Here is a 27,619-nt window from a genome sequence, read left to right on the forward strand (position 1 = left end):
ATATTTATCCAAGGAAATACATTTAATACTTTAGTCTTTAACAAGCTATACAAATGAGAACCATCACACTCAATAGTTCGGGGACCATTCAGGGTAGGCATGCATGTGTCTGTATCACATGAAGCGAGTCCAATTCCTGACACCAGGGTTCTGATCTTCTACTTCTTCAGAGCTGGTCAGCTGCTAAATGATTTAACACAAATAGTTACTGGATCACAATAAAATGAAAGCAAGCCCATTTCAAATCATGTAAGTGACCTCAATATGTCTGGTCCAGGTGTCAGGCCACAGAGCCTTACCGATTAGTTTTCTTCTCCAAAAGCCAGTCGGGACAGATTTTCTCCCCTTGCTTAGTGATGTGCCATCCATACATGTGCTTATACAATACACTGAAACACCTCAAGTACAGATGTAATACAACAGGAATTACAAAGCACAGAGACAGATAAACAGACAAATAAAATCAACTCTGAACACATTCTTGCATTTCAAAACAACAAAAGTAATTGAACCCATGCATTACAGTTCAAAGAAATTTTGAGTTTTAGTTCTTCTGAAAGTCTCCATTTCCTCAGTTCTAAATTGCTGTTCTTGAGCTTGTCTCAGCAGCTGGGCTACTCACGGTGCTACTGACACAAACTGAGTGAGCTGGAAATCTTTGACCAGGAATGGTCAAAGAATAAAAGCCCCCAAAATAAAGAAGACGCACTCATTATAAACAAGATTCCATTTTAATAGCATAGTGTAGAAAAGAAATTGGCAACAAAATTCACATGAAAAACATTTTACACAATTAATTATGTACAGAATAAAGTATGTGACTGCCTTCTGATGATTTACGTTTCACTTTAGTCAAGTCCTACCACAGAATGCAAAACACACCCAAAACTCTCAGCTGGAACAAAAAGAAAAACAAACAAAAACCATATACATAATCCCAGCTCTGGCTCCTCAAATATTGGGACTGGCTGGGTTTACTTCAACCCACTGGGCTTTCTGCTATGCTTTCAGAAATTCCTGGTTTCATTGTAGCTTCCAAACTACTGTCAGGAGCTTCTGTTTGCTCAGTCTTCTTGCTCTGGATGGTGCACATTCCCTTGCCTCCTGAGCCACCCACCTTCCCATGTGTTTCTCTGAGCCCAGGCATTAAAGTTTCCACGCACCCAGAAGCCTGACTTTCTGTGCTGCCTCTGTCACAACTCAGAGACAGCATTTCAACAGTGCCACCTTTGCTCTCCTTCACTTGCACAAGTAGCTCAGAGGTGGGAGAAATGCCCTGCATTTCTAGAACTGGCATGACCACTTCTGTAGTGTCACTATTTGAGGTCTGTGATCCAGGCTGCAGCATAGGTTTCTGAGAAATCCGTGTGCAAATTTTATCTTCACAACTATCAGAAGTCAATGTAGTAAAATCAGTAATCTCTGTTTCATTCACTGTTCTTTCAATGCCCAGTTTTTTAAGTTTACTGGACTCTAGCCTAATGGATGCAATAGTTTCTATTTTTTTTACTTCTTCTGTATTTTCCTTTAAAAGTCCTTCTGAAAGGATGCTGAAACATTCATGTTTTACCTTATTGTCTCCCAGATTTAAATCAGTGCTTTTCAATTCAAGCTCTGCTTTCTGGGAGGGAGTCTTCATGCGTTTCACATCCTCTGATGGTCTCTTGAAAAGAAAATTATCTAATCTTGCATCAGATCCAGTGTGTCCTAATGACTTTTTTTCATTTTCAGCTACTAATTCAAGATTGGATCTGAGTTCAGCAATGTTTGAGCAGGTATTGACTAATCGTTCAACGCCCTGCTTCTGGGTTTGGTTATCCAACACTGTATGGCCTGAAGGTTTAGGTTTAACTTTTTCTTGAGCTTCTAATAGGGTACTTTTAGTTTTTGTCTGCCCCTCTGTCAGTTCTGAAGCATCAACCTCATTAGAACCAGATTTTATTTCTGGATTTGGAGTATTTGATAGATCCCAACTACTTTCAGAACAAGAATGAGTTGTGACTATCTGCTCTTTTCCATTACTAGTTCTGGAAGTGCCCCAGAGCAAGTCTGGACTATCAGTTTCTGAGTGAGTTCTACAGTTATCATTTAACTTCACCAAATGGGAATTTCCCAAACGTTTAATTTCGCTCTGTGTCTCAGGTAACAAAGTCTTTGTGTGCAGACTATGCTTAGGCTTTACTGCTTTTATTTCCCAGTCTTTTGTCTCTGTCTCCAAGGTACCACGAACATTTTTGTTTGTAACTGGAGTTTTATTTCCATCTTCCTGTCCATCCTTCTCTTGGACCTCAGATTTCCGTAGATCACAGAATTCCAGACTGCCTGCCTGCTCTCCACCTCCTGTATCAACAAGTCCAATTTCTGCAGGCATCTGGATACCAGGAACAGGGTTTTTTCCTGGTAATTCTGTGACTGACATTTCTGATAGGTGAGGCTGAAGTGATTTCTTGTTCGTTTCAGCCTGATTTTCAACAGGAACCAAACTCCCTGTCATGTGACTATTACACTGTGAGGAATCCACAGCCTCAGAATCCTCTTTCAGTGAGGATGAGCTAGTACTTGTTCTGTGATTTGCAGATGAATCTGCAGGTTTTGTTATGTTAGGGTTTTCTCCATTTGGAAGCGCAGAACTTGCAAGCTTGCTGTCAGCTGAACCCTTTCCACCACTACTGTAGAAAATATCATAGAGATCTTTAGCATTGGCTGTGGCCAAGCAAGAATTTCGTTTCTCTATCTTTTTTGCTTGTTCACTGAAAGCAGTTGAAGGTGGTGGTGGTCTCACAGGCATTGCCAACATTGTCTGTTCACTTTCAGACACACCTGGAGCTACTTCATCTGCAGGGATGAGAGCTGCTGGCTGGACTGCTGGTGGAGGATGAGGTGGAGGTAGTCTATCTGCAGGCTGAGAAGACTCATTTTTCTCTGCTGCTTTCAAATCCTCCTCTGAGCCTTTTAAAATTACTTCTTCTCCTCCAAAAGCTTTTGATATGATATCTGGAGGCAGCAGAATATCTGCATTTGTTTCTTTCACCACTGGCAGTGGTTTGGTGGTAGTTCCAGAGGATTTTATGGATAAAAAGGTGTTCAAAGGTGGTGGTTTACTAACTGTTGCAGTATTAGACTTCCTGAAAATCATGGTGGGGACTGGTAAATTGGGAAGAATTTTTGTTGGTGTCGGTGTGGAAACAACTGGTATCCATGGGCTAGTGTGTGGAATAACAGTTTTCCCAGACAGCTTTATTTCAATGGGCTTTATATGGGATTTCACAGATTGACACTTGTTCTCATCTTTGTTTCCTTCTGTATTCTCTTCCTTTGCAACAGCTCCTGGCGTTTTATCCTCTCTCTCAGTCTTTTTCCAGCTGAATTTCCCAAAGGAGGTCTGGCTTGGTGATTCCTTTTTCAATTCCTCTTTCTTTTCTTCTTTCTTCTCCTCTGCCTTCTCTTCCTTCTTTAGCTTTACCGTAATTTTTCGCCCAGAAGAATCTGTTTTGCCTTGGGTTTCATTATTCCCTTCTCCTGACTCTGGGATGCTCTTTACTTCCTCCTTCTTTATTAGTTTTGGGGTTTTCTCATCCTTCTCCTCCTTCTGTTTCTCAACCAGTTTCCGTTTCAGCTCGTTTTGCCGCCTGCGCTCTGTCTCCAGAACCACAGCCAATCCAGCCTGACGGTCCAGATTTCGCCTCTCTTCATAGAGTGGGTTTTCATCTATGTATTTCTGTGGAAATAAACAGCAACATTTTAGCCACCATTTTTCATTTCTATGAAAAATAAACAAATAAATGCAGCTCTCTGACAATTCTGACTTGCTCAGTAAGTGCCATCTCAACACTAACAGGGAACTTTCTCCTACCAAGAAACTGAGGTATTACAAACTGCTTGCAGCAGTGCTGTCACTTTACAGTAGACATGTTTCAGCTTCATGCAGATAAAATATCTCTATGTACTGGTGTAGTGGGAAGTTCTGCTTATTTAGTTCAGTAGAATGTAATGAAGATAACCAAATACATATACTTCAAGAGTTAAATGACATTCTTCAGGAAAGGAAGACAGAACAAGCAGAAGCTAAGGTAGGGAATGTCTCTTTCCTAGTACATCAGTTACCAACCTTATACTTCTCATTGTGGGGATGACTTTTCACATGCTGCTCTGCTGAGATCTGATCTCCAAAAAATTCATGACAGAGCTGGCAATAATATCCAGTGATGGGAATCAGAAACTCAGAGCCTGAAAAGGCCAAAGAAAATTATCAGAGAAACAAAACCTAATAAATGCCAAGCTCTTAACAAAGTTGGTCAAAGAACAACAGCAAAACCTCCAGCAACGTTCTTTTTGGAACAGTTAATGATGCTCTCCTTACAGTTACATAGGAACCCCCACTACCAGGAACAAACATACAAAGTGAAGAAGTTTATTACTATGGTTCAAGATTTAAGTGCTCTTCATTGAATTAAGGTAATTGAGTATTCAAGTAGGTTAACATTTCCTACAGCCTTGATCTATTTTCCATCTTTCTGATATAGTCTGCTTAAATACTAAACACCTGGTTTATAAACCAAACACAAATATTTTCGTTGAAGTTCAGCAAGATTGCATCCTTGTGCCTACAGAACCTGCTACAGTTATCTAAGACACTGCAGATTCTTCTTTACTGGACACTACCAGAAATATACAACAGATTAATAAAATGAGTTGATCACTGGCAGGCCTTTCAGATGTTCATATTTTAAATCCTGTATTAATTTTCAACTCAGTTACAGCTCCTTCCATATGTCTGTCTCAGATTCTCTGTATCTGCACTATAACAAGTACTCATCAGTCAATTTTCAGGGAGACCTCTGCTAAAAATGTACTGAATGGAAAAGTCTGCTACAAGACTGTGTGGAATACTGTGCAAGATCTACCAAAATATGCCAACTACTGTGGTCATGCTCTGAATTCTAATATGTTTGCAAAAATTATTTCAGAACTACACTGAAAGATAACTGGTATTCAAAATAAAAAACTAATCTCTAAAAAGAGAAGAAACCACACTTTTCCTACACTCTCGCTTCAAGACCTTTTACACAAGAACCATCAAGAAACTAAATAATTTGCCTTTTTCCTAATAATACATTATCTATATGTGGTCCTATACCAAGGTAAAGTTTTGAAAATTCCTTTCTCTGAGCAAGTGGGACTTGCTGGAGGGCAAAGAGGGATGACAGCCAAGTTAATAAAAATCAACATACCTTTGGCAGGAACTGTTATCTTATCAATGCGTTTTATGGACTCTTGTTTGGTCTCGCTCTGGGTCTTCGAAGCCCAAGGTCTGTTGTAAGGATCCAGGGTCTATTTGCACAGTGACAGAGGTATATAGGCTCATATATTACACTAGCAAGTCAAGTACACTTGTCTTTTTCCTTTTTAATATTCTTTTAGAACACTGAACATTAAAATCAATGTGCAAATATTTACAACAACTTATTTTCCTCTCTTTTCCCTCCCACTTTGCAATTTACAATGACAAAATAACCTGTGAAAAGTGTAAAATGTACATGACTGCAAAGAACAGGTAAACACAAGTGGCAAACCTGAGCAAACTGAACACAGGCCCCATTTACACTATTTGGAATCCACCAGTAGCTGAACAACCGCTCAAGTCCAACATTAGGGGAAAAGAATTTATAAGTTACTTCTTGGGTTCATTATTACTTCAGGTTCTCTTGTAAATGTAGTTCTGTGATGTATGTTTTAGTGTTAATATTCACAGCAATATGAAATGCACTTAGTGAAGGAAGCCTGCAACGTACCTGTCTGTGTTTCTTATTATGCATGTGTGTGAAAAAGTCAAACATGGTCCCGCAGATGGTATTGCAGTCTTTGCACCAGTGGTTCCCTGCATCATAATATTCATAAATATTGGCCAACTGGAAAGGATGTTTGGAAGACTGTGAAGAGGATTCTGCTGGCTTCGGGCTTCTACCTCTCGATTTTTCATTAGTAGTTTTTGATTCCTAAATTGAACAGAAGGAAACACTTCTCTAAGACAAGGCAGGACAGACAAAATGCTCTAGAATTCAGAACCTGCCTCCAGCAGAAGCCATACACACAAAAAAAATATATCACCTGCTTTTCAGCGCCCAGGTTAATTCCACTGTTTCAGAGAGCTGGTATTGCCGACTAAGATGCTGCGTGGCTGCAGTGAAGAGGTTCCAATAAGGGTCCCAGATGTAATGGCTGGATGGTTGCAGGTAATCAAGGAACCAAATGAACAAATTCCCTGTGGCATGCACCCTTCCCACTTTATTGGTTTCACATAACAGTTCCAATTTACCATACTAGCCAAACAGCGCCCAGAAGACCTCAAATAGTTCCCCTAGAGGCATTCAGAAGTTACTATAAAAGTAGTTTGGATGAAAGCAGAATGGAAAAGGAAGCAAAAATCAGGTGACTAAAAGTATTTAACTCCATCAGTTTTATCAGATTATTTGAGTGTTCCTAAACTCTCCAGAAAACTTACTGTTTAATAATAAAAGAAAGATGTTGTTTTGTTAATTACCTAAGCATATAGGGTGAAGGATCTTGTGATTTAAACATGTGATGTTTGCACTTACATTGACCTGTACAGAAAGACGCCATATAGTGATATACAGACATTTCAAGACTCTATCCAAAATTAATACTAAACTAAACTTGTAGCAAAACAAGTATTATCTGAAATATACCATGAATGAGCCCTGGTAATTTGGATTACAATAGTACTACATGTATTTTGAGTTCTGAGATACATTTTCAATGGCATAAAGTCCATCATGTTATCATTTTGCATGGCAGTCTGGAAAGAACAGCAAGTTAATTTAGCAGACTCGAGTTGGTTGCATGATTTCCAAGTCATTCACTACCAGCAGTGAACAAATTTATTTAAGCAGATTCAAAATTGTCAAATAATATCTGCCTTAAAACTTTAAGTTCCTTAACACCACCCTCCACAAGATGCACTGTAAATCAAAGAATGAAGAGACAGCCAGGCCACTATGCACCCCACAGATATCTATTTCCCAATATAATCTGGTTCTTGGTAGCAGAATAAGAAGTGACCTCAGGAATATTTGCACATATTCTGTCAGCAAGAACATAGCAGACATTCTCTTGAACAATGAGATCAGCTTATGATCTGCAGGAGGTGCATGGAAGGATGTTCACAATGTCACACAAGCATCAATGTTTATGTTATTTATAGACATAGACCGATAAAAATACTATCTCAATCAAAACTTTAAAAATACAATACTTCTCAGACAGACAGGTGACAGCCCACTCTTAACTCCAGTTTGTGCATTACCCCAGCTCAAAGATGCCTTTATAATTTGCTACTATTTAGAGCCCAGACAGGGTGATCTGTCTGTTTAGCACAGTGACACTGGCTTCACCTCTGCATTGACTGTGTAACTACAACACACAGACACACAGGGTCAGCAGCAAGAGACCACAAGGTGCCTTGCAAATAAGCAGAAAGGCAAAAGCTTTTGCCCTCAGGTTGGCAGAGTCAACCAATCTCAGTGTTGAAAGGCCAGCACCATCCTTCTTTTCATGAAAAAAAGTTAATCAGAATTACAACGTGAATTGTACAGGCTGAAGGCCATGTTGCATGTGCCTACATATGTATGAAAATACTCAAGTGTTCCTGTCCAGAACTCACAATTTTCCATGTTAAAATAAGGAACTATGAAAAGGGGATCAAGTCATTATGGGTTTGGGCGACAGAGACAATGCAAATTAAAATAATGAGAAGTATATTCACACACGCCATATCTCAAGGAAAGAAAACACTATAACTTAATGCAATGTAGGACTTAACAAACATTTTTGCCTATTTAAGTTATATGAAGTGGTGACTGAAGCAAACAATTTGTTAAAGTAAGTGAACAGTAAATTTCAGAGATGTTTCAAGAAACAACAAAAAAAACCCAAAAGCAAGTCTTTAAATTAAAGATACCTAATGAGTTCTCAGACCACAATAAAGCATAAAGAAAATTTTACAGGATAAACAGATTTGAGTGGCTTTGGAGAAAATACAGAATCACAAAATGAGTAAGGTTGGAAGGGACCACAGTGGGTCATCCAGTCCAACCTCCATGCTCAAGCAGGGTCATCCCAGAGCACACGGGACAGGATTGTGTCCAGGTGGTACTGGAATATCTCCAGTGAGAAAGACTCCACAACCTCTCTGAACAATCTGTCCCAGTGCTCAGTCACCCACACAGTGAAGAAGTTCTTCCTCACATTCAGCTGGAAGTTCCTGTGCATCAGTTTCTGCCCATTGCCTCTTGTTTTATTGCTCAGCACCACTGAGAAGAGCCTGGCTCCATGCTCTTGACATTCTCCCTTCAGATAAATTGATGAGGGGCCATTTCAGTTTTCCTTATATCACTTACCCTACTAATATTTTCCTCTCTGCAAAAAATATATATGCTAAGATCTACACAAAATTAATCTACAATTTCACATTAGCTATTTCTGTTACATATTTGAATAAACATCTGAAAAGCAGGATAATTGATTTCCTGAATACAAGCATAACCTTTCAGATGGTAGTATCCTTCCTACTTTCAAAGTAAAACTGTCTTCTGGAATGCTGGTACATCCAGCCCAGAGTAGTACAGACCACACCAGAGAGACCATACTGATGCATACTGACACTTCTGAAGAGAGAACATGTGTACAGAAAAAACATCTTATGCTGACCTTTAAAAACATCTTATGACATCACCTTTAAGTCTTGTGATTTGTTGCTATTATTACCAAGTAAGAAGACCAACAATGCTCCCAACTTCCAGAGAGTTTTGCTGTATAAACACTCCCATAAACATGGTCTGAAAGGCCATGACAGAAATTCTGTAGAGAAAAAAGAAGTCTGTCCTCCTGGCATGGTACTGAGACCAAACAGCTATACACACTCATGATATTGCTCAAGCCAACCAACACCTCAGCAATATCAAGATAAAGATTAGTAAGTGGTGCTGAACTGCACAAAACCTGAGGAACATTATGTACACTGATACATCAACTCTACCTGCATGCACCATCAAAGCCAGTGTATGAGATGTGGTAACAAATGACACCAAATGATCCTTTAGTAAATGTCTGAGACCAGCTGTCTGCCCAGTGCCCTCTTCTCTTAGTGGGAAAATCGTTAGCACACAAACTTGAAGACTTTACCTTGTTGGAGGAAGATGTCTTCTCTACACCTTTTGCATTTTCTGACTTGCTGCTCTTTTCCGAGGAATCTTTAGTTTCCACAGACGGTTTCCGGGGTTTTTCAAATATGTTAATCCCCAGGATTTGTGCTACTTTGTCAAGCTCAGACTGCTTCTTGTCAGCTGCATCAGATTCTTTATGCAGCTCTGCAATCTCCTTCATAATATTCTCTTGTAGTCTGTTCACCTCAACCAACAAGGGGTCTTTGTGTCCATCCTTCTCACGACGTTTTTTCCTCAACATCTCGCCTGAGCCAATCAAGGAAGCAGAAGGGTCAGAAATGCAAGAGGAAAATTGACTTTAGATCTGTACAATAATTCCAGCAACAAGTAAAATATTAATACAAAATATTATGGCTAAATCTTCACTATGAAGTTGTAAAGATGGAATTGACTCTCAGGTACAGTATAACTAAATCTGCATGATGTGCCTCCATAAGGATTACCATTAATCCTACAGAGTATCAATTTATAATTACTATTTCCCTGTGTGACAAAACAAGCAAAAGTTAATTGCCTATTCTAACCTGAAAGTATAATTTTCCAAAGGTGAGGGAATTAAGTATTCACTCGGACCAAACACGTTTTAAAGACACAAAAAATCAGCTCTCTTGAGAGAGGACTTTTCCATCTCCAGATAAGATTCATGAAAAATTGAAAGGCACAATAACATCTTCAGTCACTATTTCTCACTTCTTCTAAAGAAGCACTAAAATGCATAAAGTACAATTCCTATAGGTTATCAAGCCAAGAAGATGCAAGAGCAACTGTCTGCTCAAATTTTGATGTAATTGATCTTAATATAGTAACTAGGTCACTGCTTTTTCAAGAGTTGTGCATTGCCAGGAGCATGAAAATACATTATGGACAATTCTTATTTTGGTTCTCCTTCTCCTGCTAGATACCAGGCCTTGTGACACATCCCAATGGGGGAGAAAAAAGAAGCAGGGGCTGGGAGGGTGGTAATGCACTTTACCTTGCTGTTTACGAAGCCTGTCCAATTCAGTCTTGAGATAGTAGAGCTTCTTCTGCCGTGCTTCTCGATCACTCTTCAGTTTTTCTCTCTCTTCTATCACCTAAATAAATTGGAAGGTGTCTGGATTTTCTTCTCTTCCCAAGTTAAACAGTCTTGCAAGAATAACAGGAAGACCTCAGCTTTCCAGACATAGAACACTGCTCGCTATTCCCAAAATGTTCTTGAGTATTTTAACACAATAAATAAACCTCTCCCTCTGTATCTGAAAGTAACTGTATTGTGTGGTCATGCTTCAACCCAGTTTGTAGGCAATGTTTTTTGCTTTTTGGCAGTGTATTCCTCTAAACTGCTCTGTTTGTTGCCAACACTTCCCAAGGCCCTTAGGCTCAGCTGACTATCTTCTACAGGGCTAATTAAGATCAATGACAAATGACTGTTCAAAACTCATGCAGAGTCTCTACAGCTAGCATGCTCCATCAGATTACACAGCCCTTCACCTTGCCTTCTGCTTTGACTCTAGCTCCTTTTAGCTGTTAGTTAGGTTTTGCTTCAATCTGACAAAAAACATCAGGATGAAATTTGTTTCTTGTTCAATAAGGTAAATCTGTGGCACGAGGAGCTCACAAATCCTTTTTTCACTGGTTTTCATTGATTCTCATAGAAGGAAACAAAGCAATATGCTACAATGAAACCCAAAAAGTTCTTTCAGTTTTTTTTCCAGCTTCACTCAAGAGACAAATCCCGACTTTTTTACCTTCACAAGGCTCTTAAAGCTTACTACAGACTCCTCCTTTAACAAACAAGTCCTCTTGACTCCCCTAGATAATCACTTCTACAACAGCAATATTGGCAGGATCCCTGAATCCTTCCTGAAATAGTTCTACCAACACAGTTAAGCTACACCTTAAATAACATAAGAAGTTTTTTTATTATTGTTTTGGCTTTGTATGCTATTTTTTTATCATCAAAGCACCATTTCCTCCTTCTGAGTTTTTTGCAGCATGGGGGCATCAAGTGGAACATGCAAATTTTTATACTCCAAACCATCCCAGCAAAAAAAGAGTGGACTAATCCCTAGACAAAGATTTCTGTAGTGCAGACAAAGCCTTAGAAGTGCTACCAAGATGCACAGATGAGCTACCAAAGGTATGTCAGGGCAGGAGAAAAGCACACACCTTTAGCCAAGAGAGCTCTTCCAAAAGTACTAAATTTCATTAAGAACAAAATTTCAGCTGTGTCAGATGAAGAAATTATAATTCCTGCAAGAAGTGGAAGCTTCCTTATTTGCTGACATAGCACTTCATACAAGTGAAGAAAAGGCTCTTAAAATAAAAGCTGATTATTGCAGCCTCAATACCTAAAGGGGGTTTGAAAGAAAAATGGGTACAGATATTTTACCAAGGTCTGTAGTCACAGGAAAAGTGGCAACAGTTTCAAACTAAAATAGGGTAGATTTAAACTAGATATAAAGGAAGCATTTCTTTTCAGTGTGGATGGTGAGGCATGGAAACAGGTTGCCCTAGAGACTGTGGACTCTAGCCCTGAAGTCTTCAAGGCCAGGTTGGATGGGGCTCTGAGCAATCTGGTCTAGTGGAATGTGTCCCTGTCTAAGACAGTGGGGTTGGAACAAGATGATTTTTAATTGTCCCCTCATACCCAAACAATTCTATGCCCTTATTTTAACAACAAAGACCAAGTGGACACCAGTCTGAAAACTCAAACAACTTTTGGGAATCATCCAGTTCTTTGACAGTTGTGCAACTACAGTTTCCTATTTTAAAATGCATTCTTCCCCACTACTTTCTAATTATTGTACAAACCAAGATAATTAGAAGAGGAAAACACTAACACACATGACCTGAACTGGTGTCAGAGCCTCCAAGTAGTTTCCCTTAAATTCTTCTAATTTTGTGATTTTTGTAAGAGAATTAATATAAATGTAGAGGGAAGATTGTATGTGATGGTGAATGATGATATGCTTCAGTATGTATTAAAGAATGTCTAATACAGGTATAAGCGTGGTATTTTGTACAATGTAGAATGTCCAGATGGAGCCTTCTGTGTTTCAGTGGCCTCTTGTTCTGCCACTGAACATCAGTAAAAAAAGACATTTCATTTTCTTTACACTGTCCCTTTAGATTTTTACATATCCCCAGATATCTTCAGGTATTTCAATACCTAAATCTCATCAGAATAAAGCCAAGCTGTGGCCACCATGTGTCTTCTCTGTAAGATTTTGCGCTTCAAAGAAATTCAACTTTGTATTTGATTCCATCTGTTCTGCCATAGGCAATGGCATGCAACTTTGAGAGATTTAAAAATGCATTTTTTACAGGTGTCACTGAATAATACAGACAAATGCTTAGGAATATTTAACAGGAGTAAACTAGGTAAAACTATTTTTAAACTGGAGCAACTCAGAAAAAAAAAGGTGCACCTTAGAGAAAAAACTTCTACCCCACCAATCATGCAATCCAACACAATCTGAAGTATCAGAATACCTAACATACCTTCTGCTTTTGAGCTGCCCGGTTTTTTTCATCCGACATCCTTTCTGTGGTATTTTTGAGAGCGTGTGATGACAGACGAAGGGGTGCTTTGGAATGAGAAGGAGTGGTAGGGACTTGAACAAGCACAGAACCGTCTCTTTTTACGTCAGGGACATCCTTTCCCAGAGAGACTGTCTCAATCACCCGCAGATTGGGACGCGTGGGGTTCGCTGACATGGCCATCGTAAGAAGACCATGAGCTTCTGGTAGCGTAGGATTAGGCTGCTGGGCAGGGGGGTACATGGGCCAGCCAGGGGCTGCATATGCCATATAGTGCCCATATGCATCATATCCTGGAGGAGCCATTGTGGGAGGGGCATAGTTTTGGGACATTTGAGCAGCAGTGTAGTGGGAATAGCTGGGAATTTGGTATTGGGAAACAGAAGTAGGTGTAGGTGTCAAACTAGCAGGAGTTGGTGGAATTGAAGGAATGAGAGAGACAGAAGGAAGAGGCTGCTCTGGTGCATGTGGAGGAATCTCCTGTCCCACCGGCTTACTCTTAGCATAGTCTGATTTGTGAAGAGAGGACGCATCTTTGGGCTGTGGGAAGGAGCCCGGAGGCGACGCTGAACGCTGCTGGCCCGACTCAGGAGATCGAGTGTCACTGCGGCTGCGGCGCAGCTCCCAGGCATCCCGCCTGCGGGCGTCCGAGGAGCGGCGATCCGGAGAACGGGACGCCGGCTTTTTGCCATGGAGGCGCTCCTGGGTGCGAACAGCCAGCTTGCCAATCTCAGCAACACCAATGTCAAGCCCAATGGTCTTGAGCAAGTCGTGGATCTTTGCGTACTCTGCGTTTGGCTCTTCTAAAGGATCCATCTTGACAGCTGGAGCAGGAGAAGGAGGTGGGCTCATTTTCTGTATTATTATCTCATTGCCACAACTCACTGGGGGCTTCTCTATGGGGAGAGATTCAATTTTGGTCTCCTCATCCTCATCGCCATAAAGAAATTTCTCTTCGTCCTCAATGTCAGGAAAGCTACGCCTCCTCTTCTCCTGAGCACTGACAGAATCAGCCATCATGCCCAGAATTCGGGAGAAACCACTGCCATCCTGACTGGCCCGCTCATGAGGCAGCAGGAAGTCAGTATGGCGATCGGTGGGCTCTGACTTGGGTTCTACTTTTTCTTTGTGACTTAAGAAGCTTCCAAACTTCTCAAATATCAGAGTGTCTTTGGGGGGCCCAGAGAGTGGGTTCCACTCACACAAACCTTCATGCAACTCCTTGTCTGAAGCCTCCACCAGAGAGCCTTGGTTAAACTGTTTGAGAAAGTTTTCCACTTCAGAAGCAAAAGGAGCTATGTTGTTGCTCTGGGGCAAAGAAGACTGACTAGAAAGAAGAGGAAGATCCTTGCTGGGGGCTGGACTGCTTGAAAAGCCCTCGGGCTGAAAGAGAGAAGATACTATTTACTTCTAAGGTACTATGCACCTCACAGAACAAAGGAACCTGTTAATTTCTCCTTCAGTTCACAGCTGAATAAAAGTGTTAGAAGAGACAATATGCAGTTGAAAGAGAACACAGAAGATTACAAACCAAGTTGCCCGATGATTCTGGAATGCCCTGTCCAACAATGAATGCTTATCTCAGAGAACACACAAAACCACAATTGTATTTCAAACTTTTTGCAAGCATAAGAACTGAAAATTTAAAACTGAAACCCTGTTACATCATTTTGGATATGCTTTGAGTTTAGTCATGGTCACATAGGATTTCAACACCTTAAGTCAGATAAAAACTACTGCATTGAGGTTATTCACAGTCACTTCTTCAGATATTCATAATTAATGCCTTATTAAATAGCATTTCCAGTAATAGGTATGGAATGGGATGCTCAGTATCTGAGCACTCCCGAGATAAATATGTCACTGTCAAACCAACACTGATCAGGCAAATCAGTGATGTGTTAAAACACAAAAAGTCAGTTTATCACAGTAGTACAGCCACTTATCTGTCCATTGCTCTCATTTTGAGACTCAGTTGGTATAGGTTTGGTACAAATTAAGTAGGGCTGATCCCAGCCTATAGCTCAAAGGGAAAAGAGTAAGGAAATTTAAAAACTGTTTTGAAACAGAGGTACTAAAGAAGCATTAGGCAGTTCTCTAAGTCTATAAAGAAACAAGAAAGAGACACTGCCACAGGGGAAGAGCTTCAATCAATATCCTGACTGCCTGTGGTACTATGAGAGCCAGTTTTTCTTTGAAAGCTGGCCCAGATCTCTGTGTCATGGGTTGAATTTCCACAAAGACATTTGACTCTGTCTCAGACTATATTTGTGTGTATATATATATATATATATATATATATATATAGGTGTGTATATATATAAATGGGGGGATATATATATATATTTTTATATATATATATATATGATTCCTGATTAAGTGCCATAACCATTTAAAGTTTCTAATGCACGTCAAACTTTTATCACCCTGCAGAAAGATACCTGTCCTCTTAAGGAAAGGGAAACAAAGATTTGGCTTTCCTATTTCGGAAATCAAACTAAGAGTCTGTATCATAAAGTAACTGCTTTGGAAAGCAGAAGCACATGGACAGACACACAGAGACCAAACCTGAACAGCAGACTCTACTTCCATCTCTACTCGTTTCTTCAAGATAGATTTTTTGGGCATGGGGGGGATTTCTTCAGGCCTGTATGTATAGCGAGGCTCAGAAGTCTGTAATGTGTTAGTCAAGCCAGGGATCGTGTAGCCAGTGCCTGAAACATCATGATTCAAGTTTCTGCTGCGCTCTTCCTCTTCTCTTTTCCTCCTTGCACGGTCAAGCTCTCGGAATTCTTCATTCAGGTATGACGGGCTCAGGCTTCTACTACGGCTGCGGCTCCGCCTGCGGTAGTTCCGCGTTCCTGATGAGAAACCCTGATGCTCAGCACTCACACCATGCATCTTCTCATCCTTTTCGTACCGTGGGCGCTTTATTTCTCGGCCCCTCTCCTCTGCCCTCAGAGGGTAGGGGGACCTCCTCAGTTTGTCTCCATCTCTGTCAGATGCACGAGGAGGCAGCTCCTCCCGGCGGCCGTAGTGTGGGCTGTAATCTGAGCGGTGCAGGAAAACATCTCGGCTGCGGTAGTCCTCATCGTGCCTCGGGATGAAGGGACTGGAAGGTTGATCTTCGTGTGCTGGGTATCTCTCAAGGCTGCGAGGACACGTGAGGCCTCTAGTGAATATTGGGCCATCAGCCACATCATCCCTGTGTGAGAGAAACACAGAAGTATTTGAATCAGGTTAAATAAAGTCTTACTCCTACTCAAGGGTAAGAAATTTCCAAACCAGGTTCAAAATAACATCTCCCTTACTAAACAGAACCAACATTTTATGTACTTAAAATGCAGGGTAGAGAGGGAGAATTATTTTTAATGGTACTGTACATCCCTCCTAGGAAGTTACCTGCAAATGCAGTGACATGAACAATTCAACTCACACTGAGGAATTAGAGCCTTGAAAAATTGATAGGATGGATTCGTTTCTGTGGATGTGAGAGACCACACATTTTAAAAAACTCTTACTATCATATTTCAGACCACAATCCCTTTCCTTGCCTCTCCCAGTCAGATGCCAAGGTCAGATTTCCTATGAATTATTCAAGGTATAATTCAGTTTCACACTGGCAAATGCAACCAGATCCTTTTTTTATCTTCAGCTGTGGACAAGGACCACAAATTCTACCAACATTTACTTTTCCAACAGATATGCAGACAGCACTGTCACTAATCACATGAACCCCATAACTAAAAAGAAGCACAGTTTCTGGTATCTATAAACCAAGGAGATTAAGTGTAATGGTACCATCTTCTGTGCCAGCCTCTGTATTATTACAGTGGCTGGTGCAACTGTCATAACATCAGAATACCCAGTTTCTTCTCTTGGAATATCTACTTTTGGACCAGTTCCTACAGACACCTACAGAAACCTACAATTAGGGGTACTGTTTTGGCTAAGGCCTTTTCCTTGATGCCTAAAAACTTTTCTGCAACTTCTCTTCAGATAAGGCAGAAACAAACCAAACCACTTTAAAAGCTACAATCTGCTGGTTTTACTTATTGATATTTCAAAATCTAGCAAGATTGTCCAAGAAAGAAAATGTGCTCCCTAAGTGACATCAATGAGACAGACGACTCTTTCCTGAGTGAATCAATTTGAGATAAACTATGTATAATGGCCTGGATCCACAAAAATCACCTCCTCCTACTCCAAAAGGTCCCTCCATGGATTTGAGAAGGGACAAAATCAAGTCATGCCAGAAGACATCTTCAAAAAATCTGCAAATAAATTACAGCCCCAGTTCTTCACAATAGACTAAAGAATAATAGAGATGGACAGACAAGGTCTTTTTCCTGGGTATTTTCATAAATTACACATGCATATTTAAGAACAAAATCAACACAAATCTTTACCTTGCATCATTGCAAAGCATTTATTAGATACTTTATCTGTCCAACACATCTTATAAAACAAATCTGGCATGCACCTGTACCCATTGTATTACATGGCATCTTTCCAGTTTTCAGCAAACTACACATATCCACCTCCTCCAAAAGCACAAAAACATCTACAAATAGCTAAATTAAATTTCATAAATAAATATTGTTTTCACAACCTACATAAAGGTATATCTATTCCCAGTGGCACGTTTTCTGAGAGCCTGCTAAACCTGTACAAGCTGCATGAACACACCTGATGGAGTAACAGATGTTTCACCATATACCTTCAGCTGATTTTTGTGCAAATAAAATTATTTAGATGCATGTCTGACAGCTGTTGCCTACAATTCAAACTGACTGCAGTGACAAAGCACAGGAATTTTTAATCATACTTTGGAAAGAAAGGAACAGCAAATCTACTGCATTTAAAATTAGCAAGACATTCCAAGTACACTTTGAACAGCTAAAATTTAAAACCTGAAAATTAAATACAGGTTTGGGAAAAATTATTACTTGCCTTACAGAATTCTTTGAAACATGTTTTCTGTGCATACAGTCCAACAGAGTTACATCCCTCTGAATTGGTTTGCATGCTTTCAGCCAGTGATTTCCACTACCACCTACTGCATCCTCGAGAGAGGATACAAGATGGTACCACTGTGACCATCCCAATTCCTTCACCAACAAAGAATCCATGAATCACTGGAATTTGCAGTTTCAGAGATGGAAAACAGACCACAGGCTACACACACATGATGCCTCAGAGACCTACAACTAGTGTAAGGTAATTTACTTTTTGGTATGTTTATTCACATACACAGAAATAGAAATAAATAGTGCTGTCAGCAATCAACAGGACTCCACTTTAATACACAGTCTTTGAATAGGGAGTCAGATGAGCTGTTCATATTCCAGCCAACTGTTACTCTTGATATCATGCCAAAAAATGCTATTTCAGAACACAGCCTAATGCAGACCAAGTCTCTGCAGTGATTTGGTCTATCTTTTGTATCAACCTCAGATGAAAGAATTGGTGGGATACTCTCTAGAGCTTGTGCCAGCACAGATAGTAGTAGAATGTCTTAAAAATACTGAGAGCTGGACAGATGGAAGATGGGGAGAGAGAAAAAGATTTATTATTTTTCACTTTGACAGATTAAGATTCTGGAAGACAAAAAAAAAACACTTATTGGTCCAAGAAGGAAACTGAAGCTGCTCAGGTGACCTTGACCTCACAGTCCAGCAGCATTCAGTGTGCCTATTTAGACACGTGCAGGAGACCAGCTTCCCTAGAAACATGGGGTAAGCTCTTACAGATGTTTTAGGACAGACCTGCATGGGAACAAACACCCTTCGAAAAACTCCTGGGGCATCCTGAAAATCCACTGCTGCAGGAGACTCTAAAAGCCTCCCTGATTTCTCTCCTTTGGTATTTTATTTCTTTTATAGACTAATGAACCTCTCTACCATCCCAAGGCCCTGTAAATTACAGAGAATAATGTGTCAAAGTGATTGCTTGAAATATCAAAGTACAGTAGTTAGCAAAAATAGCTGAGAATAACTAAATTCAGAATTATTTGTTCCAATTACTTCAAAATTTGAAATGACATCTTTAGGAAACACTTTTTTCTTTTGGCTTTTTTTTAATTAGAATGAGAACGTACCACATACAAAATAAAAATGTGATAGAAGCAGTAACAATAAAGACCATTTTACAGCCCAGTGATAGACATAAAGTCAGTGTCCCAGTACCAGAGCAGCCTCTCAGGGAAGGGAAAAAATACATGATGAAAAATACTTGATAAACAATGTTCTTAATCAAAACCCAAGTGTCTTTTGAAAACAAATAAAATGGCTAGCAGTGAAGAAACTTAGAATTCAGAAGCAGTACCTAGACAATTCAGGAAAAGCTAACAGGTGGCTTGGTTGTCACATACTTTAAGCTTCTGGACAATGGGCAACACTCAGAAAAGTGCAGCCAGCACAGATCAGACAAAAAAAAAAAAAAAAAAAAAAAGTAACAACATGAAGTTCTTGTATACTTACACTACAAATACAAGGAAGTCATTTAATGATTAAACTCTACATGGTCTCACTTTATCTTCTTCTCATTCTAACTCATGTCACTTTTAAACCTTCTCTGGAGTCTATTCTTACCATTCTGTTTCGCATCTATGGGTTCTGTAATAGAGAAGTCAACTTTTGTGATTTCTCACTCTTACATTAAATAAACTGCACTATACCTGATGTTATTTCTAACCACGCATCAGCACCACAGAAGAGGTTAAATCTAAAATCTCACCTGAGAACATGAAGCAATGGGACAAACACCACCATCCACTGCCCTCAAATGTACCTAATTTGCCAGAGAAGTGCCAGTTCCCAACACATCACTGCCTTTTCCTTCCAACCACTGCACTGTCCCTGAGCATACACACTCATTTCATTTACAAGACTGCAGACCGCACAGGGGATTTACAGATCAAACACTGATGTCAGGAGAACTGAGGTAAAGGCATAAAAGTGACAGTACCAAAACCCAAACTCTCATTTGGTTTTCTACACCTGCTGAAACTTAACTTTACACCTGAGAAAGACAGGAAATTCATTTCTTCTGCTCACTTCCCTCTCTTTTTTTTTTTAACAGTTGATGATATTTGCATCAAAAATGGAAGTGGTAATGGTTTTTGCTGTGCTGGATGCTTATCCCTGAGCTGAAAGTGCAACTGTATGCTCCAGAGCACAAGCTATGCCATCTTTAATTTTGCAATTCAAGACAAAGAGAATGAATTATTGGCACAGTTTTCTGATTTTCTTTCACCAGATTATACCGGTTCTCCTACTGAAGGCAAAGAGTTCCTAATTGTATCTACTAATATTTACACTTCACTGTTCACAGCAGTGAAGTATTTTAACACAAAAGAATTCTCTCCATTAACTGTTTCTCTCCAACTTCAGTCAAGAGATCCTAAGAATTCTAACACTTCCTTCATACTGTATGAGACTGTCTGACCATGTTCTCTTCTGCAAGGTTTTTAAAGTCAAACTAATAATCTCCTTCAAGCTGCTTTCTAGTTTTCTTCTAGACTAGTCTCAAAAATCATGAAAGTAGACAATTAAATGAGGAAGTTGAAGCTTTACACAACCTTTATACCAAACAACCTTCCTTTCAGTAAGGACTAGGTAGGTTCATAAGAAACAGAAGGTGGCTGAAGCAGTGAAATGTCAAATGAAGATTCTCCATGTGACATCCACCCTTAAGGGGAAGGAAGCACTGGAGGGATTGACATCACACTCCCTCCTGCAATATATGATGTGCATGCTTAGTTTATATGGGATTTAGAAGCAGCTGACAAAATTAAAGAAGTATCTGTTTAGAGTTACACAGGCAGAGACTTTTGTTCAGGAATTTTCTGTACCACAACTTGCGAGAGGCTGGGGCAATACTCCTAGGAAGCATCACTACATGCTTACCCTCCTTCCCCAGGGATTCAGTGGGCTAATGAGATGCTTGATCTCATCCAGCAAAGCCATTCCCACGCAGTTTCACCCAGGTGGATCCCCACGAGCAGAGGAGCATACCTGTCACTCAGGTTATCAATAGGTGAGCCCAGTCTATCAGGCAGCCTCCTTCGCTCCGGCGTGCCAATGCAATAGCGGTCATTGCCAACAGTAATCCGCAAACTGTGCTCCAGGGAAGACTCAGAGCGGAGACTCGGAGAGCGCCTCTGTAAAGTGAAGAGAGAGTGCAAGCCCATCAATCAGGGGGTTTTAATCTCAGCCACAGAAAGGAAAGTGATTCTGCACTGCTTAATAAATTCAACTTGGGGGGATGGATCAATTGAAAAATCAAACTAGAAGAACAACTGTTCCAAATACTTCAATTCTATTTAGTTACTAAATAAAGGGGAGGGTACTGACTGCATTTAACTTCTCATCCCAGGTGCTAACAACATGCTCCATATTTAAATTACCTAGAAATTCTCAACTCAAAAATTCATTTCATAAATCACCATTTTGGAAGATGTAAAACCAAAGAGAAAGTCACGAAGTCACAAATTTGCTGCTGTTCTTCTTTCTTTGTAGTGAAGAAGCAGCTAAATAAACATTGCATAAAAAACAGTGCCAGGAATTTCTGAATAAAGTGTCTGGATTTCTGGCCCTTTACAACTTTAGTAACAACATGAACCAGTGTAAACAAAGATTTTCCTAGCAGTGATGTTTTTAACAGTTTTCCTCACCTCATACTGCTTTCAGCAGATAAGCACAACATAATACTAAAAACACCAATGCCACTAGAAACACCGTCTATAGGTGTCTAAAATTCCCATTACCATTATTTAAAGCTGGTAGAGATAAACCCGAGTAAACTAAATAAAGTTGCCTTGGAAGAATCTACAGCAGAGAAGACCTGAGCTCATTGCCTCTGCACAGACCTTCCTTTGTACACATACACAGTACACAAAACACCATCACTGGTAAATTATGCTTAACTAGTTATGCCTCACATTATGCTAAAATATAGCACCGGAATACAGGACTGATCAGAGTTAAGGGGAGTTCCATAAAAAGCAGGTGAAACTGCCTAAAGACAGAGATCCTTGATTTGCTTTTTTAAACCAACACAACATAGATTCTGCTTAACAGGAAGCAGCTTCAGTTCTGCCAAACCAGTCATGCACTGCACACTGCTTTTACTGCTGAAAACTGCAGTAGCAAGCAGCAGGTGCACTGAATGTCCACATCCACCCTGAGAGCATGCAGCAGGTTCAGCTCAATCCTCCAAGAGACCAAAGGAACAGTACATAATCTCCAACAAAAGCAAAAGAATTCTTTTACAAGTTTACCTAACAAAATTCCCTTGCAGTACAAATCTGTACTAGAATCCATTGTGCATATAGCTTTATTCTAAGCTAACATATTAGTGATTTCTGTCTTGTTCATTAAGCTGAATCCCAGCATTTATCAAAACACACTTGGAAGACCAACTGCCTTGTCCAGCACAAAATAATCCTGCAACAGCCTGGCTGAGATCCAACACATTCAAGGTGCATGTGTCTCATACAAACACGTTCTGACTTGTGCCCATTGTAACACTGAATTTTGAGGGCTGCCTCAAGAAATTACTATCTTCAAGGCCATCTTCTAGGCATCAAGACTGTGGGCATACAGATGGCAATCACCTCCACTGAAGACAGAGAAGTGATGATTACATATCAGAACAAACTCTGAGCAAAGGAAAGAAATAGTTTACATTCAGAACGTTTGGGATGTTTGGATTGCTTGTGACTGATCTATACAAATTGCCCAGAGAGCGCAGTTAGGGCAGTAAGTATTTGAACTTCATGATTTTTTACTGTATTTTTTTTAAATTGGAGAAGTTCCACTTTTAAAAGGTTTTTGTATCTGGAGCGCTGAACACCACCACTAGTCATACCTATGTATGCACTGCACTGCGTTTTTCTCCCTTCCTGTTCTGTCACCTAAACCACAGTTACCACTGCCATATGACTGAACAGGTTGCATACCTGCTTGTCATTTCTCCATCCTCTGTTGACCCCACACGCTCCAGTCCTCTAATCTCAGCCAATTTTCTTACAAGAAAGCAAAGAAGCTAAAACAAACCTTTAAAAAGAACAAGCACGCAGATCAGCAGGGATAAATAAAAACGGCATGTGTCAGCCTTGCAAGAGCAAATCAAAGTCTGCCAAAACCTCTCACTGTAAAGCCCTGACCTTCCTCTCCTCCATTACATTTTTCAGTACTCACCCCAAACCTTTGCTGTCACTCCACGTTCTTCCAATCACCACAAAGTTTTCCTCAGCTATTAGGAAACTAACACCATCCCTACCTACAACATCCAGTACATGGCTCCATTGCCAGCACCCCATTATGCATAACAAAATGTGCAACAATGCTGTAACCTGGAAATGCATGTACTCCGTCTCACAAATAATAATAATTTTAAAAAATCACAACAACAACAAAATATGAAACCAAAACAACTCCTAGAAACAAGAAAATTTAGTAAGAAATCTCTGAGGCTGCTGCTTTCATACCTCAATTCATATATAGGACAGGGACAATGACCTGGAACTTGTACTCAAATTTATTTTCTCCATTTCAACCCCATACCCAACAGTGTCTTCATTCTAGATATTACATCTCCCACCCTTATGCATATATTCCCCTCTTTCAAATCCTCTTTCCTCACTGCAACCTAAATTCCTCTTCCTTGGGCTTCTGAATTCATGCCCTTTCTGTGACAGCTCCAAAATCCCACTTACTAATATATTTGTGTAACTTCCCACATCTGCACATTTCATATTCTCAAGCTTCTGAAGAGAAGACAGGGTCTTAAGTCATAAAATCCTAAAAATTTTATTACAACTTTACCCTGACCAGTCACGATAACCCAACATATCTGCTGTCTGCTCTGTTTCCATCACATTTAGTGCCACTCTTTGGGAAATGACAGCATAATCCCAGCTTTTACCTTTCTCTAATTAACCCTATTTTTGTAAACAGTACTTTTAAAAAATAAAACAAACCTACATACATATTTTATGCTTTGTAACATCAATTTGAAGAAGAAGTAGTGTCAGTTGCCAGTCAAACACCTGTTGGAGGACAAAAGCTTCCATGGAAAAATTGTGGATGTTACACTCTAAGAATTACTTACGCTGGGCTTTAGCAAACGCAAGAGTCAGCACAATATAGGTTGAAGAATTCTATTTAATTGTCTCAAGATCTCTTATTGTGACAATTGCTTCCTACAGAAGGGCTTTCCTTAAATGCAGTAATCCTGTAAATAAACAAAAAATCCATTTGGCTCATCAGTACAGCATCAGCTAACCTGCTAACGCCTAATTTCTAGGATAGTTTTTCAATCCTTCTCTGAAGTTAGAACTGGCAATAAAAAATCATCAATCTGTAACAATTTGCTGAGATGACTGATTCAACTTGAGCCAGGAGGGTGTAAAGTAACACTGGAAGAGCAGAGTTTGTAAAAATTAACGTTCGTGTAAAGTGGATGTTTCTAGTGGCCTTCCCCCCCATCAAAGAGGGAGTGGGAGGCTTCTAGTTAAAACTCCTAGATCAAATTTCTCCAAGTCTGAACTACCAACACAGTCAGCATTGAAAGTTTTGTTACAGCCAGCACAGGTTCACAGCCTATCGAGGATACAGTGAAATGGGAGACTGAGTGATGGTGACGGCAGTTTAAGAAAGTTCCGTCCTGTATCCCAGGTTTGCCACCCATCAGTTGTGAACATGCAACTGTCCATCAAGCCACAACACAAACTGACATGAATCAGACAGAAAAACATTTCCTCTTTAAAAACTACTTATTTTCATTGTGGATATTATTAGTAATGCAATTTGCAACGGCACCACACAGGAAACTAAAGAGGATGGAGATAAGGGTGAAATACAACGTGAAAACAAATGGCCAGAGGCAAGTTTTGTAGCCTGGCTAGGCTTAACTGTTCAAAACCACATTATCTTCCTGCATCTCCAGGGCAACTCACCTTTCATAAGTAATAACACCAATACCTGAATTTTAATGGCACTATACAATCACCCATGAGCTCTTCAATGGCTGCAGCTCCAAAGAAATCCAGTAAGAACCTGTATCATCACGAGAAAGGGCAATCCCCATTCTCCCTTGGGAGTGTCCCATCAGGCAATGGACCAGGAGATAACACACTTTTGTTGGACTGACTTTCAGCTACATTGTTTCCTCACATCGGCCCACTCTGCCACTTACAAATCCACGTCTAAGCACACGGGAGAGGGCAGAATATACTGCAAAGCAAGAGGGAAAGGCGAGCACACCGTTCTTTGCAACTGCAGGTGTGCTGGATTGAGTGACCATGGAACCACTGCCTAGAGTACCCCAGTACGAAAATCTCTTCTTTCACGGTAGTACAAATGCACAATGAACTTACTACACACCACAGCTCAGAGTCACCAGACAAAACAATCACTGCACCAAGGAGCAAGAACACAAAACCTAGGTGAGCCAATCCCACTCACGCAAAAAAAAAAGAAGTCTTCACACTTTGATTTATTACGAAGGTGTCTGCATCCAAGATGCCATCCACCACCACAGACACCAAAACAGAGCTTGCCCAAATCAGACTTTGCCAAGACAAAGTGAGAAGACTGGGACACCCTGTGCACAGCCCCAGCTACAAAGCGGTGCCTAGCAAATAATCCCTCTCAAAGACATAAATCAGTAACAGCCCTCTTTGTACGCCCGCCGTGACAGCAGGAAGAATTCAGACAAAGTACTCATTCAACATGCTGTCTAAAAAGTTATATTCCCGTAAGTTAAACGATATTTATGCACTAGCACAACCCAACGTGTTCAACGGAGGAAAATGACATCTTCTGCCTTAGCGAAAAGACAGCATCATCTTCGAACCTTCTCTAAAATGGCTCTAGCCAGTAAGACAAATAAAAATGCAATGGAAACTAGTGAGAAGACATCACTTAAAATGGAAATCTATTTTTTCCTCTATTTGGCTCTCTAAGGAATAGGGGGGAATTGCGGCTCTCCCTCAGCACAGGGAGAGCCCGGGGCCGGTGTAATTTTGCGAGGACCCGGCCGCGCCGGGTTAGGGGCTCTGACAGCCGGCCGGGCGGGGGCAGGGCCCGCACCGAGCCCCCGGGTGCACCGCAGTATTTACCCGGCTGCTGCTGCCGCCGTCTCCGTGCTCGCTGCCCCGGCGGCCCCGGGGCCCGCCAAGCCCCGCTCCTCCCGGCGGCGACGGCAACCTCCGGCTGCGGTGCGGCGACGGGGACCGGCGGCAGGGCCCGCGGTGGCCCGATGGGGAGCGGTGGCGGCGCAGCGGCGGCGGACGGGGCGAAGCGGAGCGCGGCGGCGAGGCGGCGGCGCAAGCGGCGGCGGGCATCGGCGGGGGAGGCCGGCCGTGGCCTGGCCCCGGCCCCGATGTGCTGAAACGGGAGGCGCGGGACGCCGACGAGCCGCCCTCCTTCAGGCGGTGGGAGGAGGACGAAGGGCCGGAGCGGCCGCTGCTGGAGCGGTACATGATGGCGCCAGCGGCCCGGGGGTCCCGCGGCTCCTCCGGCCCGGCCCCCCCGGCGTGCGCGCTCCCCGCCGCCCTGCGCGCTCCCGAGCCGGGCGGGGGAGGGGGAGGGGGAGCCCGGGCGGGGGGGGCGGTGCCTGGGGACGCCCGTACAAAATGGCGGCCGTCGGTCGGGTGGGCGTCGGGAAGGTGCTGCCGCTGTGTTCGCCCGTGCGGCTCCTCTTTGCCTCCCTCCGCGCCCCAGCGGCCGTGACTGGGACACGCTCGGCTTTGGTGTTTTTTTGTTGTTTGGGATTTTTTTCGGCTGTTTGTTTACTTGCTTTTGTTGGGTTTTGTTCCCTCCCCTACGCGCACGCACGGTGCTGCGGAGCTGGTCGGTACAGGTGGTGCTGTCTTCAAGCAGGAGTGTGTTGGGAAGCGAGCCTTGCCTGATCGATCAGGGGAGCCGAGGCTGAGCCTCTAGCTCAGAGAACTCCGGAGCCAATTCCCGTGCTCTGGGCTGCCGGGAGCAGGGATGGCCGGGGAGGAAATGGCTTCTTCCCGCCTCCTCCCTCTCCTACCTGGGCACCGGCCGCGCTTCCTGCGGGACAGCGGCTGGAACAGCGCCAGGGACGGCCGCGACTCTCCTGCCACGGCTGAAACATTTCCCTTACTCTGCTCTGGGGCTGTCTCCAGAGAGGAAGGGGGTTTGGGTTTCAATTAACTAAAATGGGGGAGCGGTCAAAAGAAGTGAAAGCAGAGAAATGAAGGTTCTCATAAAACTCTTCAGCTTCATTTCCAAAATCCACAAGCATTTATATCTTGATTTGTAATTTGTTCTTAGCTGAATGACACGCGAGGTATTTTATTTGAAGAGCCAGTTGATTTGTGGCTGAAATTCTGCTCGTGTGTTTGGGAATGTATTTGCTCGAACATCACACCATTTGGAAGCATACTATTTATAAGTAGTAGCAACAAAGAGCAGTAGGATGGTGATCTGTCTGATAAGATATTTCTGCTGGGAGTGGTTTACTACAATTGTAAAAAAAACTGACCCCCTTAAAGATTTTCTGAATGAGTGCATCACTACCTGGGCTCAGGAAATGCACTCAATCATCAAAATAAGCATGAGCTATTTAAAGACACATTTTCTGCTACCATTGTCGTCTTCTCACCTTTCTGTCCTAAGGCTTGCAGTGTTCATCAGCTACCTTAATTCAACTAAGAATTCGTGGGATAAGAACTTCATCTTTGAGGATGTGCAGCAGACTGTGAATCTACTTCCTGTGGGACCAATGGATGCTCAGCCTGTTCCAATTAACTACCCTAAGCAGCAGACTCAGTGACACCCAGAGAAGCAAAACACTTTGACATAACCACAAAACTG

The 27,619-nt window shown here is 41.5% G+C and overlaps 1 protein-coding gene across 1 annotated transcript; it reads right to left on the reverse strand.

The window, feature by feature from the left end:
- ZNF318 (zinc finger protein 318) lies at positions 1–26,256 on the reverse strand. The gene is made up of 10 exons (XM_058801913.1): positions 25,894–26,256; positions 20,783–20,928; positions 15,333–15,969; positions 12,726–14,147; positions 10,216–10,315; positions 9,202–9,488; positions 5,793–5,996; positions 5,232–5,331; positions 4,109–4,227; positions 1–3,718 (listed from the first exon to the last, which is right to left on the reverse strand). Exons 1-10 carry the CDS (start codon positions 26,254–26,256, stop codon positions 980–982), a joined length of 6,117 nt encoding a protein of 2,038 aa, XP_058657896.1. The 3' UTR covers positions 1–979.
- Between the last annotated feature and the right edge of the window lie 1,363 nt (positions 26,257–27,619).

The sequence above is a fragment of the Ammospiza caudacuta genome, chromosome 3, assembly GCF_027887145.1.
Source record: "Ammospiza caudacuta isolate bAmmCau1 chromosome 3, bAmmCau1.pri, whole genome shotgun sequence".
Taxonomy (NCBI): Eukaryota; Metazoa; Chordata; class Aves; order Passeriformes; family Passerellidae; genus Ammospiza; species Ammospiza caudacuta.

Excerpts from the sequence above, each read along its gene's own strand:
- ZNF318 (XM_058801913.1), bottom strand. The coding sequence starts at position 26,256 with ATGTACCGCTCCAGCAGCGGCCGCTCCGGCCCTTCGTCCTCCTCCCAC. Across the intron at positions 9,489-10,215 it reads CAGGCTTCGTAAACAGCAAG|GCGAGATGTTGAGGAAAAAA; the intron begins GTAAAGTGCATT and ends TGATTGGCTCAG. Across the intron at positions 3,719-4,108 it reads CCCACAATGAGAAGTATAAG|AAATACATAGATGAAAACCC; the intron begins GTTGGTAACTGA and ends TTATTTCCACAG.